This window comes from Podarcis bocagei (assembly GCF_964188305.1).
Source record: "Podarcis bocagei genome assembly, chromosome: 9".
Taxonomy (NCBI): Eukaryota; Metazoa; Chordata; class Lepidosauria; order Squamata; family Lacertidae; genus Podarcis; species Podarcis bocagei.
The window spans coordinates 41,008,707-41,031,877 of record NC_138134.1 but is presented as its reverse complement, the minus strand read 5'-3'; the positions used below and the strand labels follow the sequence as shown (position 1 = coordinate 41,031,877).

General features: G+C 40.2%; 2 protein-coding genes across 9 annotated transcripts in view; one reads left to right on the top strand and one right to left on the bottom strand.

Annotated features, from left to right (window-relative positions):
• The window catches only part of DCLK2 (doublecortin like kinase 2), a 79,199-nt gene extending 72,579 nt beyond the window's left edge, over window positions 1-6,620 (top strand). For 2 of the 5 annotated variants that reach the window (XM_081208368.1, XM_081208367.1), the window contains 3 exons: window positions 355-435; window positions 2,264-2,380; window positions 6,406-6,620. In XM_081208368.1, coding sequence (XP_081064494.1) covers window positions 355-435; window positions 2,264-2,380; window positions 6,406-6,618 — 411 coding nt within the window. In that variant the 3' untranslated portion in view covers window positions 6,619-6,620. The other 3 variants (XR_014011654.1, XM_081208370.1, XM_081208369.1) reach the window with 3 other exon arrangements.
• A 133-nt stretch (window positions 6,621-6,753) lies between these two features.
• Window positions 6,754-23,171, bottom strand: part of LRBA (LPS responsive beige-like anchor protein) — a 364,869-nt gene continuing 348,451 nt past the window's right edge. For all 4 annotated transcript variants that reach the window (XM_081208302.1, XM_081208305.1, XM_081208304.1 and 1 more), the window contains exons 54-57: window positions 18,983-19,084; window positions 15,844-16,040; window positions 11,358-11,509; window positions 6,754-9,470 (exon numbers count right to left, since the gene is read on the bottom strand). In XM_081208302.1, coding sequence (XP_081064428.1) covers window positions 9,380-9,470; window positions 11,358-11,509; window positions 15,844-16,040; window positions 18,983-19,084 — 542 coding nt within the window. In that variant the 3' untranslated portion in view covers window positions 6,754-9,379. The remainder of the gene's footprint in view (window positions 9,471-11,357; window positions 11,510-15,843; window positions 16,041-18,982; window positions 19,085-23,171) is intronic.

Below are 23,171 nucleotides of genomic sequence, written 5' to 3'. Positions count from 1 at the left end.
TGGGATGAGTGCTTCCCCATTTTAGAGTGTAACCACAGCCGTCAATATGCTTTTGAACGGAAGGTGAGGATGCACTTGAGGCTTCCTTTTGCGGTCTGCTTAGCATCCTTCCCCCAGCATCTGTGCACTTTATTGCTTCTGCACAGCCAGAAATAAAGCTGCCGAAGAAAAATCTTAATTGGGACACATACTTACTTACTTCATTAGAGACTACCTACCAAGAGAACGTAAACTCAAAGTCTAGTGGGCATGAAGATCGAAAGCAAAAATTGTGACAAAAGCAGTCTTCCATTTTTAATACGACTATAAATTGTGCTCATTCTTTTCCTCATGTCTCCCCCCCCCCCTTTCCAGGAGTTAATTAGTCTGATGCTACAAGTAAATGTGGAAGCGCGATATACAGCCGCTCAGATTCTAAACCACCCCTGGGTGTCAGTGAGTAAATACTTTCTTATGTTGCATGTTTATGGAAAATTAGTTCTAAAGAAGCCCACCCTGTGTTAAGTCCTAATCTTCTGAAATGCAGTTTGGCACATCTGCCAGCTAAGTTCTACCTTTACGCTGTTAACTCCAAAGCCGCTTGCATAGTCTGACATGTGCTGCTGTTGTTGTTTTTTAATGCCCCCAAAAATCTTCCATCTAGTTGCATGGTCTGTATTTGAAGGCTTCAGAAGACACACGGGTACTTGGCGGCCCTTGTTTTCAAAACAACTGAAGTTTCTCTCAGTCAGGCCTGTGCAGAGGGTGAGGGCAGCTTGGGTACACTTGCCCCAGGCCTCAGAGTGCTAAACTGACCAGGGGCCCCATCAGGAATCAGCTGCTTTTTTGTTTGAGTATTTATTTTAAGAAGACTCCTGCCCCGGGCCTCAGACAAGCTCTGCACGGGCCTGCTATCAGTGTTGTGATTATGACAGAATTGTACTTCCGTGTCAGTTTTCTGGTAGAAGGAGACATTTTTGTTGCTGGCTACTTGATCAGCAGAGTCAGTCCTGACAGTGCCTCTGACATGTTGGGTGAGAGGAAGGGAAAGAGGCTCAATTTCTGGTCTGCAGAATGCATAACCAGAATGGACAGAATGTTTAGCAGTACACAAATAGTGAAAGGGCACTGGAGCCTGGGAGCTGATGCCTGATTTTGTTGAGCTCTCTAGGATGATTGCAGTGGCATGAGGAATCTGTGGTTTTCCAGAGGTTGTTTAGCTACAGCTCTCACAAGCCATGACCGTTGGCCATGCTGACTGGGACTGATGGGAGTTAGAAACCAATAATATACAGAAGGCCACAGCTTTTCTACCACTGCTGTACAGGTTTCAAAACTACTTTGAGCATTCACATGTTCAGGCAAATACCCGAACACACCTTATGTGTCAAATGTGGATGGCAGCAAGCCTGGCTACATGGAGAAGCACTGCAGGGACGACTACTTTTGATTGCCTGAAGTAGAGTAGAAACCTCTGTAAACCTTCATTTTACAACATGGGAAAGGCTGTTTTTTTCTGATGAGGGGAGGGCATTGCATGTCATGATGGTAAGGGCAGGGCTTGCCTGCATGCCTCTGCTGTCCTCCATATGTTCAGATTTCACTGAGTCCCTGAACATGCCTATTGTGTGTTGACATTTTAGTGAACCGCTGAGAAGAGGCATGGGTATCTGGGAAATAAATTTATTGTGCTTCATTTGAAAACTCTTCGTTCCACTGTGTTTTCACAGTTTTTTACCTTTCATTTTGTAGTTATTTTATTTTATTTATATCCTGCCTGTCCTCTCAAAGGAGCCCAGGGGCGGCAGTAGCATATACTGTAGAGAGTGTTTTCATAGCCTGCATGTTATCATAGCATGAATTCATGATGCTCTCCAAAAGTCCATCAATTTCGATACAATCACAAGGCAGAAGGCAACTAAAGATAAGCTTTGCATTGGATTAACACCATAGGACTAAAAAGTGCTTATCTGTGTCCCTTAGCAGCCACTGGGATTTAGAACTGTTTAGTTACAGTTATATATCACACCCAGAGATTTTTCCATCTTGGTTTTATGTGGTAGAAGGCTCATACTGTGGAAAAGTTTGTGTCCAGGCTATTTCATGTCTAGGCTAATTTGTCATCCCGAAAGAAAGAAAGAAAGAAAGAAAGAAAGAAAGAAAGAGAGAGAGAGGGAGAGAGAGAGAGAGAGAGAGAGAGAGAGAGAGAGAGAGAGAGAGAGAGAGGTGGGTTGCAATGCTTTTCTGCATGCTAAAGTGCAGTTCTCTTTTTTTCTTTACAAAGGATGATGCCTCCCAGGAAAATAATATGCAAGCTGAAGTAACAGGTAAATTAAAGCAGCACTTTAACAACACACTACCAAAACAGAATAACCCAACCGCAGGGGTTTCTGTCATCATGGTAAGCAAATGCATCATTTTTATTATTTTACTAATCTACTATCAGTCACCTGCCAGCTCCCCCATGCCACCCGCCCTCAGAAATGCCATTATGAAATCCTTCCATTGAAAAAGAGCAGTGAATATTTTTGGTTGTGTCTGTTTCCCCCCGTGCTGTGGATGCATTTTTAAGAACAACACTTTAAAAGGAGCTGCTGACGTTTTTTGTGTTTAATATTTTTTGTTTTATAATTGTGTAATTTCACTTTAAGCAAACAGTTCAGACCTATTTAAGTCATCTCTTATCAGATAGCTTTCAGCTATTCCACCTGTGCTCTAAAGGATTTTTATTTCATAAAATACAGCATTTTGGCAATGATGTTCTTAAAGATGCTACCTTATGTTAGCGGCTTTTGTTTGCACTGCTACACAGATATGCAGCACCAATAGACATTGTTATGCAGTAGGAAACCAAAGTCATTTCAGGTTTGGGGGAAATCCTAAGATTTCTGGAAAGAATTATGGTGGTGCCTTAGCCTATGGCCCCGGACTCACTTACCTCTAGGTAAAACCCTGTCATCATGGGTAAGCAAGAAGTATAAGATTGCACTGTCTGTCATTGTACATTCGTAGCTATCTGTATCAGCTTATGAATGACAGTTTAAAAAGTAGCATTTTATTTTAGAATGAAATACAGCAGTAGAAGGGGGGAAATACTTTAGACTGATGCTGTTGCTTGCATTTCATTTGACAGTTTGACTTGACAGTCTGAGGGGCCCCAGAACTTCATACTTTGTATTTTTGAGACTTATGGATAAACCTGAAGCAGAAACCTGGTATAAAATATATTATTTAACAGAGTGATTTTAAATTCTAACTCTTAGCTGCTCGCAAGTTTGCACGCCTTTAAGCTTGCCTCCAGTATAATGCAGTTTCTGGCTTCTTATTGGTGTGGAGTTTTCTAATCCTCTGGCCTGATGGTTTTGTTTCTAGCCAGTGAAACACACTGCAAACACTACTTATGGGTTTTCGTTGCCTTCTCTCCTTCCCTGCTGATTAAACTGCTGCAATACAACTGAGTAAATATGTATAGGGTAGTGAGAAGAAAATAGAGATGTGTAGTGCTGACTATAGTCACTTGCTGCATTAATTAAATGGGAAGGGAAAAGCCAGGATGATTTTAGTATTGAGGTGTAGAACATATGCCATAATTTCCGTAGATGCTCAAAGCCTACCTGTTTGGCTCCTCTTCTGAACTAAATAGCCAACCTGTAATCACAGGTTGGCTTGTACATTACTACAGGGAAAGTGCATTTATTCTGTTCATGCTTCTGTGGCAAGATTTGTAAGAGGAATTTGGCATCTCCTGTGTGGTGAAGCACATGTACACTTAGCTCAAGGGCAGTTTGCTCATCTTCCCATGAGAGGTGGTAGTGGTGGTGAAGGCATACATAAATTATTTTTTATCACACAACTGCAGAGGTGAACACAACTAGAAGGGTGTATGTTTTTGATTCTGACACACATTTTCTTTTGGGTTTCCCAGTTACGTGCAAAGATCCCCCCAGAACCTATTGCCAGTATTCTAGCAACTTGGTCCCATTGTATACTGTGAATGAGCCATTTCTGTATATTTATATAAGAAATCACAGCATACAGGGGACAAACAGAGATGAGGAGAGATGCCATATCAAAGTCGTCCTCGCTTTTTACTTTTAGTATCTATTTTTATTTGTTATTGAGCCCTAAGAAAATATATGTTTAGGGAATGTGGTAAAATCATCTCCACATCTATTCAGCAAGCATTCATTTCCTGTGTTCTGCTGTATACAGAATTGTCTTAATTCCAATTTATTTTCAGCTTTGCATCACAAAAACAGTTCTTTCACTGAGATTTTGAGTTAAAGCAGACATGGCCCTCATGTGGTAGAAGAATGAAATGGCACCTTTAAAAAATACAATATGCTGTTTCCCCCTTGGAATCTTAAGATATAATGGGTTGTATCCAATGTCAGTCTGACTCGGGGTAGACCCATTTAAACTGATAGACATGACTAATGACTACCTCAGGTCCATTAATTTCAGTGGGCACATTCTGAGTAGGGACTATCATTGCATTAAAACCATTTACTTAACTAGTTCTAGTACTACCTTTTAATTTCAGAATAGGGCTCTTTACGTTTATAAATGTTGCAATACTATTGGTTCTGCTTCAAGTAAGTCTAGTGTCTGTCCCTTGCTTTCTTCTTTTGCTTCCTCTCCCAATGCCTGCATTGCTTTCCTCTGAGTAGGTCCAAGGCAATGGTATGTACTAATTACGATGCTTTTTCGCTACATTAAAAATATGTTCTTTTTTTAGTTTGAAAGAAAAGGAGAAGTAACCAGATAGCAGTCTGAAGTGGGGATGTCTGTTAAGTGATGCAGAAGAGGCATATGGCAAGCTTTCATTGCATTTATATGTTTGCACCATAGGTACCATTTCAGCCATGAATGGTGTTTTGTGTCCTGTGTCTTTGGGTACAGATTTTTTTTATAAAGTAGAACTTGTACTGTCTGCAGAAAGGGAAGATAACAGCTCTCCTGGGATGCTGTTTGTTGGATTACTGATCCATAATCTCCAAACTGCATCACTACCACTGTCAACATGGCCTCGTGGATGTGCATTTCTGTGGTCACCCTCATGAAGCAGATAGAAATAAGTAAAGTTGTATTTTGAGGCTGTTTAACACACTCGTGAGAATGAAAGCTTTCCCAGGTGGTACCATTTTAGGCTGCAAATGTGTGGGACAAGATTGTATGTTTGAAATATCTCTGCCCGCCCCCCACCCGCCCCATTTCATCTGGGACCTCGATGGTCTTACGAAATTTGTATATCATGGGGAAAAGATTTGTCTTAGCTTTCACCCTGATGTGCTAGTTATGAATGTACAGGAATTCTTCTAGTTGTGGGAATAACTACTCCCGCATCAGAAGCCTGAAGTGGAAGAGTTCATGAAAAGCTTTACAGCTAGGTTCTGGTGTCCTCCTTAGATGATAACCACAGCTCCATTGTGTGGAGTGGTGGCATTAAAACTAATGCCCCATTGATTTCTGTTTCTCCTCTAAGCATGGATTTAACTCAGAATGCCTTATTGATTTAGGGTGTATTCATAGGATGCAGTGTTTTCTGTACAACAAGTATTCTCAATTATCCCCAGCTTCTTCTTCTGCCTAATTTGTTTGTGCATACACTGGCATGGTCAGTAGCCATTCCTGATATCCCTGTTGCTCATTCTGCACCACTGTGATTTCAGGATTTGGTGGAGACTATGTGAGTTTTAACCTGTGGATGGTTGGAGCTGCTCACATGAGGGGGGGGGGAGGGAAGTATAGTACGTAGAAGAACACAACATCTTTGCAAGCATGCATATGTAGTCTTTGAAGTAGAAATAAGTCTAGCATTAAAAACTCCTGTTACTTTTATATCTTGTCCTAACAGCATGTTAACCAATTCTGGTCAATGTGCCCTGAGCTATATGAGAAAATGATGCTGTTAATGGTTACATACCTAGATACCTACATACCCAGTCCCCTTGCAATTTAATGTTTATCCACATAGAAGTGCCTTGATGCAAATCAACATCAGGGCTGCCAGTTACTTGTTAGTACAGCTAAATCCAGGGTCTGAGTGCTTAACAGGCATTTTTACTCCCATCCTGGCCACACATATATGTTTTTTCCTCACCAGACTTGCAAAGGAGAAGTGGGGTTTTTTGTGGGGGGGGTGGTTGTTCATTAAAATTATCTCACTGGCTTTGCAATGGCATGTTGTTTTCATGCAGTGCTTGTTCCTAATGTGCTGGGTGTGATGCATGTGTGAAGCTAGTCTCCGAAACCATCCACACTAACCACAAATTTACAAAAGCCTTCCAATGTTACTTCTCCTTTTCTTCAGACTAATGCATGCATCAAAAGATGGGTTTACTGTGTGCTGTCGAATATGAGAGTTGTAACGGTTTAGTGATGTGCGTGTTTTTTTTATTATTTCTTCATTTATTTGTATTTTAGAACACAGCTCTAGATAAAGAAAGACAATTTTTCTGCAACAAGCGCTGTCAGGACCCTGGCCAAGCTGCTGTGGATCAAACCACTATGATAAATGCTGCAGCTCGTGATCTTCCTGTGGTCGGGCTCAAAACTTTATTTCCTGCTGCTTCTGAGCCACTCCAACTCTCTACGCACTCTGTCTCATCATGTCATGATGATACTGCAGGATTTTGAGACAAATTTATCCACTACTATTCACATGCCCTCACTACTGTAGTTTGTTCACATCTGTCTGAAAGAGAGGTAGGTAGTATGTACGTTAGCTTTTAGTACTTTGACCATTATATTTGGACTTTCCCCCCCCCCACAAAAAAAAAATAATTAGTGTTAAATATAATTTCGAACATTTTGGGATGTGAATGAATTGATCTACTCTCATGGTAATCACATGCTGATATACAAACTTCGACAAAGGAAGAACCACTAAAAGGCCTTGCCCACAAAACTCTGGTCTTTATTAAATGTAAAATTGCCAGGGGTCAGCAATTGAAAAGCTGTAATTTGTTTGTGTGACCTTACGAAGTTCAGTTCCAGAGTTATTCTGGAAAGGCAAGACTGGTCCTAGTGGGCAATCTGTACAATACTGAAAGACAACCTGAATGAATGTGTGAGGGGAGTTGTTTTCAAAATATTGAAACTAAAGTTTAGAAAACATAAACTGTGTGGCATTGAATACAAAAGTAACACAATCATAGGGCAAATCATTTTTCTCCCATTATTTTTTGGTATGAAGACTGCAGCCAACAAAGCATTTTTAAGCCGTTGTTGTTGGTTCTGCACCAATTCCCTCCTGGCATTGTTAAACACTACCACAAATTGTCTGGAATAGAACGCTGCTGCATGTCGCATAACCTAAATGGAGCCATATATTCAAAGCAAGCCAACTAAAACAATGATCTACTTGGCCAACGACACAGAATACTTTGGCCATTTTGTGTTTTTTTCATTAGCCCATTGTATAACTTCAGGAAAACCGGAACTATTGGGGAGCAGTTATGCTAAATGTGCAGTCAAGGTAGATGGATCTTTTATCTTAATGATCTTTTATCTTAATGCTTGTTTCAATATTGTATGACTCTTGCTTACTTCCCTACTCTTGCTTACTTCCCTTTTGCTCCTTTTTAACAATTCTGAATCATTTTCTATTAGCCTTTACCTTAGAACTGTAAGATCTGCAATAAACATTCTTGAAAAGAACACTGGCAATTTTTTCTTTTAGAAAGTCTATCCGATGTGTGTGTTAAACTTGATTTCCTTTTGTCTTGCATGCCATTTACATTATCGGAATAGAGGCTTTGAAATTAGACTGGGCCTCCTTCTGTACACTCAGATTGAGGTTGCAACCATATGCATCCTTACCTGGGAGAAAGCCCCAATCCAGTGTGAATCGCTTCCAAGTCACTGCTACAGCCAGCCAGGAGCTTTTCGAAATTTAATGTGAGTACTACAGTAGCGATTTTTTTTAAAAAAAAGCCTTTCTTCATAGAACTGAACACACTTAGCCGAGTTTTTTTTCTTAGCAAAAAAGAAAAGATTCATTACACATAAATTACAAATGCCTTTTTATTATTTTTTTTCTAAACTGAGTTTTCCCCTTTCAGATCTTTTACCTTAAAGAGAGTAGTTGAATGCTAGAAAAAAATCAATGTGAACTGCTTCAAGTTAGCAGCTGGAGAAAATTATATACCAATATAGATATGGAATGTAAGTTTCAAATCTTAATAAAGCACAACATACAAAGTAATTTATGCAATACAGACCTACAAAACAATACAATCCCTTTCACAAATATTTTCACAGAATTCTGCACAGCAATCTTGTAGAAAAAGTAGAATTTATGCAACACCAAAATAACATTGTTCCTTAGTATAAATTTTTAATTCATTACCTAAGAGGCGGGGGCTATTCGGTGATTTTCAACATGATTGGACAAGGACTGATGCAAACATGCCTCATTTTTGTATATGGTGTTTGGGGTATGGCTTGTGCTACACTGCTCTCACAAGCCATGTTACAATGGAAATTAAAGCTCTTGCCACCAGAGATTCTGTAGGCAGAGCTGGAATTATCTTCTGCTTGCAGCCTAGTAGTACTTATAGGCAGCTAGCAGAAGTATACTTTAAGATCTCCACATGATTTTAAAAGTTATGCAGTTTGCTAATAGAGGATACCTCTGTTTTGAGGAACAAGCCACATTTTGGATATGCATTAAAAGGAAGAGGAGGAGGAAAACGTATAGATTTGCATTTCATATAACAACTCTATTGCTGATTTCTTTTTCAACTGCACAACAAAAACAGCAAACTTAAAAAAAATCAAAAAACTAATTCTCCTGACTTAGAAGCATGCTTGATCATTGATGGAAACAAAATTACATTTATCATAATTTAAATATTCTCGATTCCCAGAAATTCAGTGCTTAAAATAGTATAATCATTGGAAAGGTACAAGAGACAAAATGTGGTGTGGGTTAGCCCAGTTTAAAACACCAGTATCATAACCAACTTACAGTATTATAACCAGCTTCCATTGTTAATCAAATATTCCTCAATATTATAAAGATTTACATGAGAAACATGTTTCATAATATAGCCAGTACAAGAATTTTAGCCTTCTTAATTAGGTCTCTCCCCCCATACATGGATCAAAATAGACTTACTATGACTAAAATATAGATTTTCTTTTTAAGCTACAGAACCCCAGCAGCCATTTTCTGCTTCTTTTCCCTTCCCCCACAAAAAAGTCAAGCAAAGTCTACAAAAATAGCAATTAGCTTTAAAAAATAGCGTCTCCCAGCAAATTTTAAGTTACATTCAGATGTTATATTAATTATTTATAAGAACGGAGGCTCTGGCAAGCTACCCAAGCGAGACTCCTATGCTTCAAGTCTCCATTTAGCAGTAGGCCTACCTATGCCATCCGGCAAGTTTCAACATCAGTACCTAGTTTGGTATTCATGATGCCACCTGTTGAAATCGTTGTAGAAAAGCACTATGCTGCCAGAAGCCATGCCTGTCATTATACACCTATGAAGAAAAGACAGAAGAAAATTGAGGGTGGGGGGAGAAGCCACATTTAGCCACATGCCTACTTAGCTGAATGGTGGCAAAGAATGCCTGGAACTTACGCAGATTGCCACTGAGTATCTGTCAGTGTACACGGCTGGGATGAGTGGGAGAAAAGGCTTCAGACAAAGCAGCACACTCTACCTTGGCACTGGTTGGGTTGGGAAACCTGTGCAACTCCCATCATCCCTCACCATTGGCCATCCTGTCTGGGGCTGATGGGGATTAGAGTTGAACATCTGGAGGGCACCATCTTGGCCACCACCCCAGCTGTAATGGAGCTAAACCTCTTATCTGTACAACAGTAGCCAACAGAATGGCATGGATCACTCATTTCTTCTAATGGGGATAGTTGTTCCAGCAGTGGGAGAGCTGGGAAGCAGAGCTCACTCCAGCTGTGAAAAGGCTAGCTCCGAGAGGCCTACTGTCATCTGCAGGAAGGCATTCCATCAGACTGCCCCAGTGGAACGTGTCAAATCTGAACTAGAAGATCTACAAAGCAAATTTATGAGGCAGATACTGGAGCTTTCACCTGGGACTCTGTCGGCTCATCTTAGAGGTGAGTTGAGTCTCTCGATAGCAACCAGAATTGATCTAAACTATGCTGGATACTTTCATAGACCAAATGCTTTTGAGGAACATATTCTCACAAAGCTCTGCTGGTTGGAACAACTAAGAACAGGAGGTTCGGCACAAAAGTGTCAAGATTACGGCTTACAATCTTTGAATGGAGAAATATCTATTCTTTAGTTCGTGATCTTAGAAACTGAATCTTCAACCATGATGCCAACCAAGACAGAGCATCCATTATCGCTGCCTGTTACTCTATTTGGTACCCTCAAATTAAGTGCAACCACTCGAGACCTCACTATTTTGAGACACTTTTCCAGAGTTACGCAGGGCCTTTGCTGAACTTAAGCTTCAATAGATGACTTCAGCATGCTTAGAGAGGAGATACTTTGGAATAGCACAAATGGAACAGAAAAGCATTTATGGATGCAGTCAGGTTGGATAGCATGCCGTATTTGTTGATTTGCCCTTTATTTACAGTGCCCAGAGAATTATTATTTTTTAATATTGTAATTGTAATTTATTATTTGTACCCCGCCCATCTGGCCAGGCTTCCCCAGCCACTCTGGGCAGCTTCCAACAAAGATTAAAAATACATTAAAATGTCACACATTAAAAACTTCCCTTTTTATATATCCTATTCTCTATTGGTTCTCAGATTGATCCTCCTACTTGAACTCTTAGCTGAAAACACCTACAAATCTGGTAGCCAAATTTTCTCTGGCAGCTATGAAACTTTATTCCAGTTATGTTAATGCATTGTAATTTTTTAAAAAATGTTGTAAATTATAGACTTATGTTGTGTGATTTTAGCGGAATGTCTTGTTTTTTGCCCTTTGTAAGGCCTCTGGCTATATACAATAAATTGAACTGAATGGGCTGCCTCAGTGAGAGAGAGATGGCTTATTTCATCAGCTTTCCATCAAGTACCTACATTCCCTGAACTGTGGTCATTATAGGAACAACTCTTTAGAAATTGGTTCCTGGGTTTTTATTTCTATTTTTCTCTTCCCTCCCTGTCCCTTTCCCCCAATTTGTTGTGCTGTTTTGGGCTTTTCTTTTCTTCCTAAGACTGTTCTGATTGTATGCAAGCTGCTCTGGGAGCCTTTTCGGCTGAAAAACAGGGTACAAATGCACTAAATAAATTAGTAAGTCTTTTTGCTTTCTCGGTGTTACTTTTTATCATTATGGATCCTTTTCTGCTATAAAGATCTGTGCTGAATGAAGCCAGTACAAAGTGGTATCAATAGCCAAATAACTCAAAACGAACTGACTCACCTTTGGTCATAGGAAAGAGCCATGGATCGGATTCCAGCATCACAACCAGGATAGGCAAAAAGTTGCTTAAGGTCACACACTTGCCACACCATAACAACCCCATTGTCGCCTCCTGTAAGGAGGTACTGTCCATCCCGGCTCAGCTGAATTGCCTAGAAAAAGAAAAGGCAAGACTTCTGTTAAAAGAACAACTTTAGTCATTCAGTTCTTTCTTCCATGTGTTAATTATCATCCAACAAGGCTGAATGTTTTCATTACAAATGCAGGATTTGCAAATGCATATACAGACGGAGAGTAGATAAAACGCATAATACCATGATCACAACCTTTCCAAAATATACACGTCAATACTTTTATAATTATTGCTTATTCGGACAGTGAGGACTTAACTCAAACTTGCAGACAATGGCGGCATTTATTTTCTTATAAGCCATATTACATCATATAAAATAAAATTCACAGTAACTTTTACTGTCCCCTGGTTATAGTTGGGAGTGCTGAATGGAAAACCTTCAGCATGTTAACTGGAGGCTGAAAGTTGCTATTGATAATCTTTTAACATATTTGCTTGTTAAATAACGGGTGCATTATGTGGGCACAATGTCAACACATAGTTTCAAGGCCAAACTGCAAAGGTTATTGCATGGGAAACTGCTGCACTCTTTCAGAGGACTCCATCTCCTCAAGTTACACAGCATAGTCATTCCAGCCAGCAACATAACCTTGCCAGTCTCATATCTCTCTGCAAGCAGATGGGGATAATCAGAGAGCTAAAAGAAGCAGCGTTATCTGCACCATTTCAGGAGGTACGCTGGCATAGGTTTCTCCTTCATCATGCCATTCTCTTTTGGTAGATGTCAGCCCTGCCAGTCGAGTACTAATGCCTCACACTCATACACGGGAGCACCTCATGCTCTGTTAAGAATCTATTTCCTTGGGATATGAGTTGAAAATCACAGTCGGAAGGAACCATGAAGGTCATCTAGTCCAACCACCTGCGATGCAGGAATCTTCTGTTCAACGTGGGGCTCAAACCCACAACTCTGAGTCTCATGCTCTACCGACTGAGCATCATGCATCATCTTATTTTGTATGTCGCCTTCCCATAGTTCAAACCATGTTCAAGGTGGCTTCCAACATGAAAATCACATAAGTACAAACCAAAAAGTTTGCATTGGGTAGTAAAATTACTACCCAAAGTAGTTATAAACAATACATAAAATATCAAAAAGAACACAACTCAATTGAACCATTTCCACATAAATCATAACAAAAACTAAAAGTTACTAAAGATAAATATAAATAGTATCAAAAGCAGCAACAAAAACAATACCCCAGCCCAATAGTTTATTCAGCAGCATCAGCTTTTGTAGCTGGAGTTCGTCAGGGCCCCATCCTCCCAGACTCTGTGTGAAGAACCACCTTCAGCTCAACTTATCTTTTAACCATTAACTCTTTTTCACTTACATTTTAAATAGTTGAAAGTGAAAATGCTTAACTTTTAAGTTAACTCTAATTAATTTTAGAAGTTGTTAACTTCTAAATTTAGCTTCTAATATTTTTTCATTAGCTTTTCATAAATAAAACCTTTTCCCACAATTGCTATACACATTAAAAATAGAATAATAAAAACCGTTCAACTCAGTATAAACTGCAGTATGGCTAAATTACCTATCATGGTAGTTGTTATTTCTTATGACAAGTCCCAAATACGTGTTACACATTTTTCACCTAAGAAAGAAACTGTACTTGCCCTTAGAATCTAAGCACATCAGGTACATTATACATTAACAAATGACAATGAAGACAGCAGGAAGGATGATGAAGCTGAGGCAGTAAATTGTTTAAAAGAAAATGCTGCACTCACGTTATCTAATAAACCAAATACGATTACTAAAAAGATTATTCATTATAAGCAAAATCAATATCCATTTTTTGCTCATTTCACAAATGGCAATCTCCTAAGGGTATTTTTGAAATTGCAGTGAGGACCATGACAAATAATTATTTGCTACAGTTATAAAATTCATCTGATGAAAATCCATTAACCTTATGGTTATGGTTCACTTGAATGTTATACTGGAGGCTTTTTATCAGAGAAATGCTATATTAAAAGGCAAATTAAAGCCATTAATCTTGAACTCTTCTACAACCAATGAATCTAGCAAATTTCTGTGCTCTTGATTAAATAAAATATGGGATTTATAGTTTTACTAATAGATGTGGCATTTTACTGAGTCACCTAGATGGGAAAAAACATTGATAGACTGATATATATGTTGGTTTGGGAGTGGAGGCAAGTCTGTCAATGTTTCAGTTTCACAATATTGCCCTCAGGATTTGGAATATAAAAGATGTTCTTTATCTCAAGAAGCGGTTTAAAGTTCTGATGTTGCCTCACTATGAAAATACCTTTGGTTTCTACTAAGTGGTAACCTAATGACAACTCAACTTTTTTCCAATACAGTGGTACCTCGGGTTACATACGCTTCAGGTTACAGACTCCACTAACCCAAAAATAGTACGTCAGGTTAAGAACATTGCTTCAGGATGAGAACAGAAATCGTGGTCCGGCGGCGTGGCAGAAGCGGGAGGCCCCATTAGCTAAAGTGGTGCTTCAGGTTAAGAACAGTTTCAGGTTAAGAACGGACCTCCGGAACGAATTAAGTACTTAACCCGAGGTACCACTGTATATAGTTCAGATGTGCAAATAATCTTCCAAAGCATACATTTTAAGGAATCTTCCATATTCATTTGTTTCTGACTTGCACTCCCCTTAAACAGTCTCAAAACTCAGATTTGTGAGAGACCACTATTCTGAAAAAGCAGACCTGTCAGCATGACAACATTGGTATAAAGCAGCAAGAGCCAGTTAGATACTTCACTTTTCAAAACAGACTCAGGAAAGAAAAATAAATTGGTTCCTTTGGGCAGAATAGCATACTGGCCTTGTTTAGGATAGAATAACTTTAGTTCTCTGGACGGCCTGCCGACTTAGATTTAAGTTACTCATTAAGATATCTAAACATTGCAAGGCAGATCTGCTGTGATATGCTGTTAGCCTAAGTTCCACTGAGCAATACAATATTTAAAGCAAAAACAGGTGGAATGTGTTGATTAGGCCCTGAGTATATCCAGACTGCCTAAAAGTTCTCTTGGTAGCATTTTTTTTTTGTACTTGTATACAAGACAGTAAATCAGAAGATTATACTGTCTGAATAGAACAACTGAAAGCTTCAACTTTGTTGGCTGTGCAAACTGAGCCCACAGATACAATATATATATATATATATATATATGCTTTCGTAGATTTTCACGGGTATATATATATATATATATCAGAACAACTTGAACACACTCAATTTTTCTACTACCATCAGAATGTGAAACTGTTGGACTCCAGTGCCTGTGGGCAGAGACATTTTGAACACTCTCGTTTTAATCATCCTGTTGCCGCGTTCCTTGCAGCATGATAAAGTACAGAAGCTCTGGGGGAAAGACTGTGGATTGTTTAAGACTAAATCCAAGTGGGACTGCTGCGGGAAAATAATGGCTTGGTTTGTGTGTAATGCTGGTCTACAGAGAGTAGAATTTCCATTGCATAAAGCGACACTCCTGAAACCTTGGGAATGACAAACACTACAGAAATTGTTTTAGCCAGCCAAGGGATTGTGAGATATTTTACAGATTTACTGGTCTAGCTGACAACATAATCACAACGGAAAGCAACACGTTATCAGCACAGTTATTGTAGGAAAAGGAAGTTAAAAACACTAAGTACCAGGGGGCTATGGTAACACCACCACAAACACTTGGCTGTGAATTATGAATAGTATGGCAAGTATAAAGTATGAATTGATAATACATTTAACGCAGGTGGACATGTGAAACAAGTTACAGGCACTTTCCCCATATAATTATATCTGTAAACAATTAGAGCGTGATTCTCCTCTACACAAAAATCAGCTTGTTATGTCGCTGATCCAAAAGTTCAATCCTGCTTCGTTCCCGTGTGCCAGTGAGTTTTCTGCAGCAAACTTGCTGGCGCACCTGAACCCTGTGGAAAGAAGGATTGAACTCCCTGCACTGAGTTTAATCCTGCGTGGTGAGCTTCTCCCCCCACTCCCATGGATCCACTTTGACACATGGACAGCACAACCTACCTGCCAACCAACTGATATTATGACACCGGATGAGTGGCAGGTGGATGATCCCACTCATCTGTCAAAGTTGGCTTGCAGGTTGTGGAAGAAGAAAAAAAAGTCTGGCCTGCCAGGCTAAACACACTCCCCATTCCTGTTTAAATTAGTTTTTCTTAAGGTCTTTCATTCTACAAAGCAAACAGATAAGCAGGAAAAGGTACAACTAAGTTTTGTGTCTTCATTCTTCTTTTTTTCTCACTTGCTGAGAAAACACTGAAGTATAAGACTTCAAATGTATGGAATTATGACGATGCTGCACATGGAATGAAGTTTAAAATGCTCACCCTTATATTATCATCAGTTTCCATAGTCGCTTGCAGTTTCCCATTCACACTGAATACGCAGAAGTGACCATTGTCATAGTATATGACACAGTGACCCTCTCTTGATGCCTGGATAAGCTTTGCTTTCAGACAGTTTTCAGGTGCTTCTAACGCCCTCAGTAGATCTCCATTCATAGAATGTATGAGACATGGTCCTTCTGATGAAAGAGGAGGAAAAAGGTAAAAACGTAAACACTTTCTACAGATGCTAGCAAAGTAGATCTGGCTTTCTCTGATTAATTGTGATCATAACAGGAAAATAAGCTGGTTTGCTTAGACAATGCGACAGTGTCATTAAAACTATTTAAGACACGTATATCTTGCCATTCCTTCAAGTCAGAGCAATGTACATGTTTTTACCCAATTTTATCCTCACAGCAACCCAGTGAGGTCATCAGGCTGACAGTGTGTGTGACTGGCTACATTCACTTATTTATTCTTATTTATTCATTACATTTATTTCCCGCCTTTCCTCCAAGGAGTTCAAGGTTCTCCTCCTCCCCATTCTATCCCCACAATTTACCCAGTTAGGTGAGTGAATATTTGAACCTAGGCAGTGAGGAATCCTACCACACGCCCCCTTCCCTAAAACTCACTGCTCCACACCCTAGTAGTAAGAGAAGGAAAATGGTGCCTTGCTATGCATGTTTACTCAGAAGTAAGCCCTACTGTATTAACAGAACCATGCTGTAGAAGACAGAATCAGAATTCAAAATGACCTTAACAAATTGGAGAACTGGGTGCAGGCTAACAAAATGAATTTCAATAGGGACAAATGTAAGGTTCTACACTTCGACATGAAGAAGCAGATACACAAATATAGGATAGCGGGACACCTGGCTTACTAGCAGTACATGTGAAAAGGATCTAGGGGTCTTGGTGGACCACAAGCTTAACTTGAGTCAACAGTGTGATGCAGCAGCAGCAGCAGCAAAAAAAAGCTAATGCTATTCTAGGCTGCATCAACAGACGTATAGTGTCCAGATCAAGAGAAGTAATAGTACCACTCTATTCTGCCTTAGTCAGACCACACTTGGAATACTGTGTCCAATTCTGGGTACCACAATTTTAAAATGATGTTGACAAGCTGGAACGTGTACAGAGGAGAGCAACCAAGATGATCAAGGGTCTGGAAACTAAGCCTTATGAGGAGTACTTGAAGGAGCTGGGTATATTTAGCCTGGAAAAGAGGAGACTGAGAGGCGATAGGATAGCCATCTTCAAATATCTTAAGGGCTGTCACATGGAGGAGGGAGCTTGCTTGTTTTCTCCTGCCCTGGCGGGTAGGACTCGAACCAAAGACTTCAAGTTGCAAGAAAGGAGATCCCAACTAAACATTCGGAAAAACTTTCTGACAGTAAGAGCTGTTCAGCAGTGGGACAGACTCCCACGAGAGGTGGTGGACTCTCCTTCCTTGGAGGTTTTTAAACAGAGGTTGGATGGCCATCTGCCATGGATTCTTTAGCTGAGAGTCCTGAATTGCAGAGGGTTGTACTAGATGACTCTCAGGGGTCCCTTCCAAGTCTAAGATGCTATGCTTCTAAGTGCGTATAGGATTGGAGCCTGAAGGTTTCTTTGGGAAAGGAATTTTGCATTTCGGGGTTGGGGAGGAGCTCCAAGCCGACAGTCTGTTCCAAAAACAGAGTTATCTTCCCATATAACATACTGTATTTTTTGCTCTGTGAGGCGTACTTTTTCCCTCCTAAAAAGTAAGGGGAAATGTGTGTGCATCTTATGGAGTGAATGCAGGCTGCGCAGCTATCCCAGAAGCCAGTACAGCAAGAGGGATCGCTGCTTTTGCTGCGCAGCGATCCCTCTTGCTGTTCTGGCTTCTGGGATTCAGAATAATTTTTTTCTTGTTTTCCTCCTCCAAAAACTAGGTGCGTCTTATGGTCTGGTGCGTCTTATAGAGCAAAAAATACGGTACTTCTCCTTCTTCCGTTTCTAATAAGAGCCAGGAGAAAACGCTGAAGGTCAGTATTTTCTCCACTGTTTCTCTTACTAATGCAAAATGGCAGCTACCTCTTCCTGATGGCCTGAGCAAACTGGGGAACTGGGCATGTTCAGAAAAGAAGTCCCACTCCCAGCCAAGGAACTCATGTGCTACTGATGTGGGTGGATCTGGCTTAAGGGAGGAAAGGCCCGTGCCTGCGTTTTTGTAGAGAGGGGTTTGCTTGCTTGCCACCATTGCTGCCGAGTTAAAAAAAAACCAGAAGGAGACCGACTGTAAAAGCGGCAAGCAGGATTTGGTAAAAAATAATAATAAATTGGATCAACTTGTAGATACAGTGGTACCTCTAGATACGAATGGGATCCGTTCCGGAGCCCTGTTCACATCTAGAAGCAAACGTAACTAGTGATGGCACGTCTGCGCATGCACATGTCACTTTTTGCCACTTCTGCGCATGCGCATGGCATCATTTTGAGCGTCTGTGCATGCGCAAGCGGCGAAACCTGGAAGTAATGTGCTCCGTTACTTCTGGGTTGCCACAGAGCGCAACTCGAACGCGCTCAACCCGAAGCGCATTCAACCCAAGGTATGACTGTATTGTTCTAGGAAGATGGAAAATATCTCTTCCCCTCACACACACATTGCAAACAAAATGGAAGGAAAAGGATTTCCCACAGGGATTTACACCTAGCATGGGAGGTGATTTGTGGACAAGCACAGGAACATATAACCGATACAAATATATTCTCAATACCAGTGAGAATATACGTGAGGAAAACCCAGTGTCCATTTCTATTGGAACATAAAACATAAATGACATAATTTATGCTGCAGCACTGGTACACTCCAGGCAGAGGTCAGGACACAACAGAAAGAGAGGAAAAAGCTGTCCCCTGACGATTAGACATGGTTAGTCTCTACAAAGCACTATGTGGGACTCATAATTAAATGGTGAAATGTAACATTTTGTCTGTCTTGCTAGTTGTTCATTTGCTTTGCCTAGCTTTTCAAAATTGGTGAAGATAAAAGATTTGTATAAGAAAAATGAATAAACTTAACTTTCATAGCCTAAAGAGTACTAATCTTCAGCTTTCAAGGGGGGGGGACATTTTCAAGTAGAGTTTTAGAAAAGGCTGCAACAAATTTTACCTTTAGAACCACTTATTACCAGGCCGAGTTCAGCACAAATTGAAGCGCAGGTAATCTCATAGTCATGACCTGTCAAGATTGCTCGAGGAGTGGCAAATTCACCTTCAATGGGAAGAAAGAAAGAAATTCCTTTGTCACACTTAATTATTTTATTTATTTCAAAAAATTTACACACTGCTTGATTGAAAAAAACCCCAAAAACTTCAAAGAGGTTTACAAAAGATAAAACAGTAAAATCAAGAAAAATTCACAACCATACTTTAAAACTTACAAAAGTCAGAATACTGAAACAAATCAAAATTAACTTTCTAAGCATCTGGGTAGGCTTGTCTAAAGGAGAATATTTCTAGCATGCACCGAAAACAGTACAGGGAAGGCACCTGCTTGATCTCAATAGGCAGCTAGTTCCAAAGTGTAGACGCTGCTGCATTAAATGACCACATTCTTACAAATGCCGAATGGGTATTATGTGGCACCCGCAGTAGTGCAAATTCCACTGATAGTGTTGCGATATTTATTTGCGTCATATGCTGTTGCCCACCAGTAAATGCACAACGCAGTTCTCGACAGCCAAGATAGAACATAGAATGAAACGTTTTTAACACACAAGGCTCAATTCACAGACACTGTTAAAATAAGCCTTACCTATGAGGTGTTTGTATGTAGTCAATATGACTACATGGTCCAATAAAAGCAATTAAACTAGGTCAATGAGCCTATGGGGGCCTTTGTTTGTATACAGCAATGGCTCCTTCTCCATAGAATCTGCAAATCTGCAAATGGGCAAATTAATAAGGAACTCCTTTTGGGGAGGGGAGGGCCGGGAATTCCATGAACAGATCAAAGCTGGCATGCATACAAGGCTTGCTCAAGACATTAGGTTCCCTGAGGCAAAGTATAAGATGCTCCATCGTTTTTGCTGTACCTAGGGTTGATGGTTGAATCCAACCCTGGCAACAGGGTAGCATCCTCCACTTGCTACCTTAGGGCAGCAAGACTCTGCTGGCCAGCTAAGGTGAATGGCCAAAGTTCTCAGGAGGAATGGCTGGGAGACATGGCTGCCGCTGATTGGTATCTATCACCTGAGGCAACGGTCTCACTTTGCTGTTTGATAGGATCAGACCTGCATTGTACAAGGAACTATTGGATCAGGGAGGTATTACAACTCAGTGGTAGAATGGTTCCATGCTAGGATTCAACCCTCATATCTGCTGCTAAAAGGATAAAATAGCAGATGGTATGAAAGTCCCCAGCTTGACATGGTAAGAGGCAGCTTCCTACATGGGTACAATGCATATCCTATTGAAATACTGGGCAAAACTTCAATCGATTTCTACAAACCAGAACATAAACTTGGAGTTCAAGCTATGTTTTTATTCTGCTGTATGCTGAACTAGACTTAATTTTATTTCCGAGAAAAGTGCTTTTTTAAAAAAAAACAAGGAAAAAACAATACTTTACTGCAACTCAACCCTGCTCCCTCTTTCAAACTACACAATTTTAAAATAGCCACCATAAATTTTTAAAAAGCTTTTATTTTATGGAAGATTTGGCAAAGCACACTCAAATCCAGGAAGTATGGCAGACAGTTCAGGAGGGGTGGTGGTGGAAATCATATTAAAAGCCTAAGAGCAGGAACCCTACTATATCTCCTTATGTTTATTAGGCAGTGCTTAGGTGACTGTGAACAGTCACTACGCTTTTATAAAAAAGAGGGGTTTGCTGATCTTTCCTGATCTAAGGCGCAGATAAAGTAATTTTTAAAAAAGCAATGCTTTTTTTTACTACTGAGATGAATGTGCATGGTTTAACCAAAAAAGTCCTTCTTTTAACATACAATGGTACAACTGCTGTGTGAAAGGTTGACTGATATGTATCTGAGATCGCTGAGTTGCCTTTCATTTTGTGTCCTCTTGCTTCCATGGCATGGCCAGCTGTGGCAGCACATGCTGTGTCTAATGAATATAGGACTATAAATAGTTCCTATGAGCTGAGTTAGAGCTATTTGGAGAGCAATCTGTAGCTCATTCCTTAGGCGAGATGCTGCAGAAGGGCCATGGGATGACATAGCCACTCGCTAGTATTCTCTTTCGCATGAAGAATGACAGCGTACTCATCTTTCATGCAAATGGCAACTTAAGGCTACTGCTCAAAGATTCCATTTCTTAAAGTGGGTAAAGTAAACTCATTGAGGGTTGCATTCCCTTGCCAGCAACCTTCCGCAGGCCACAAGCCAATGGCAAACGGGACCAGAGGCAAAATAAGGAAGGGAGGGATGTTTCTTTGCACGTAGGCTACATTCCAGCCATGCAAAAACCAGAAGTTTATATAGAACCACAACCATACACATCTCTCAATTTTGGCAACCAGGACACATTCCAGCCAGGCAAAACTATTCAAGGAGGGAGGAGGGGGGCTTGCCTAGGGAAAGTCCTGAGAGCCAGATAGAGAAGTTTGGATGGTCATAGTTGGTCCCCAAACCTGAGGCTCTCCACCCTTGCAATACAGGAGGAGGAGGAGGAGGAGGAGGAGAAAGGAAGAAGAAGAAGAAGAAGAAGAGGAAGAAGAAGAAGAAGAAGAAGAAGAAGAAGAAGAATCTGGATCAAATACTGAGGAGGAGGAAGAGGAGGAGAAGAGTTTGGATTTGATATCCCGCTTTATCACTCCCCTAAGGAGTCTCACAGCGGCTAACATTCTCCTTTCCCTTCCTCCCCCACAACAAATACTCTGTGAGGTGAGTGAGGCTGAGAGACTTCAGAGAAGTGTGACTGGCCCAAGGTCACCCAGCAGCTGCATGTGGAGGAGCAGAGACGCAAAGCCGGTTCCCCAGATTACGAGTCTACCGCTCTTAACCACTACACCACACTGGAAGGATGCACTGTAGTAGGCCCAGTTCAAAATGGCAGTAAGATTAGTATGGACCTAAGACCAACAAAGGGTTTGGCACTCCACATCTAGCATAGAGTACCCAAGCACATTTTGGGTCTGCATGCCCAGTCCTTTTCAGATTAAGGAGGGCCTGGAGTGAGCTCTGACAATAATTGCATTATTGGCACGAGTTACATTCAGGGTTTCCAAAGTCTGTTGCACTCTAAAAGTGTTACCAGCTCATATTACCTAGGAATGACCAACAGCACAAAAGTTTTTAAAGGAAGAGGCAACAATAGATCCATCCAGACAAATATACACCCTCTCCCGTTCTGAGCTTAGAGTATATGAAAAGAGTGGCAGTTGGATGGACTTAAAGAGTTTGGACGTTAAATGATGTTGCAATGCCAAGGATTCAAATGTAAAATCTTCAGAAGAAATAAATTAAACATAGGTTGAAAAATACAACATCAGACACAATCCCGAAGGTCCTGTACGTTACTAAGTGTCTGGACTCCAGCCAATTTCCACATGTATTTCCCTTGTGACTGCATAATTCATTTTTGCACATCAAATGTTATTTGAGTTGTTACCAGTTTAGTAATTTTATGTTTCAAATATATATATAATTAATTATATATGTTTTATGTCTCAAATATATATATATAATTAATTCAGATGCACAAGAAATTAACTAAATATTTTTAATAAGATGATTTTAGCACAGGCTGCCTACATTGATTTAGCAATGGTATGTTTAAAAGGCTATTGAAAGTTTGTCTAACCTTCGTTCTCAGCACCAATGTAGCCTTATGGAACAGGAGTCCTTTGAAAAGTCAGACTGATTCCTTTGATAAAAATGTTAAGCATTTAGGGTTCTTCATGCTTCTGGTTTTCCAAATAATGGTGTCAACTCAGAAGCTGATTGTAGAGCAGAAGAGATTTCTTTAAAAAGCTTTTAAATTCTTAGTACCTCAGAAGATTGTCATGGTTTTCAGCAAAGAAAAGGGGGGGATATAACTTTGCTTCTGGTTTAAGGGGCACCACTTCAAACTTTTCAGAACTGCTTTTGGAGGAACTGGCTTCTATGTCTTCTTTGAAATCCCAGGGAAGTGACTTCAAAGAAAGGCAAGGCTTTGTCCCTTAAGCAGGTTTACGACCACTGATCCAAGCTTTAATGAAGGCCTGAAAAGAATGTTGAGTACATCTTTATGGAGATCCTTAAAGCAAGATGAACAAGTCAAATGAAATTAAAGAAAGTCCAAATCCTGTTCTAATATCCAAAACTGTTTTGCAGATTTATTTCGGGCAACACTATATT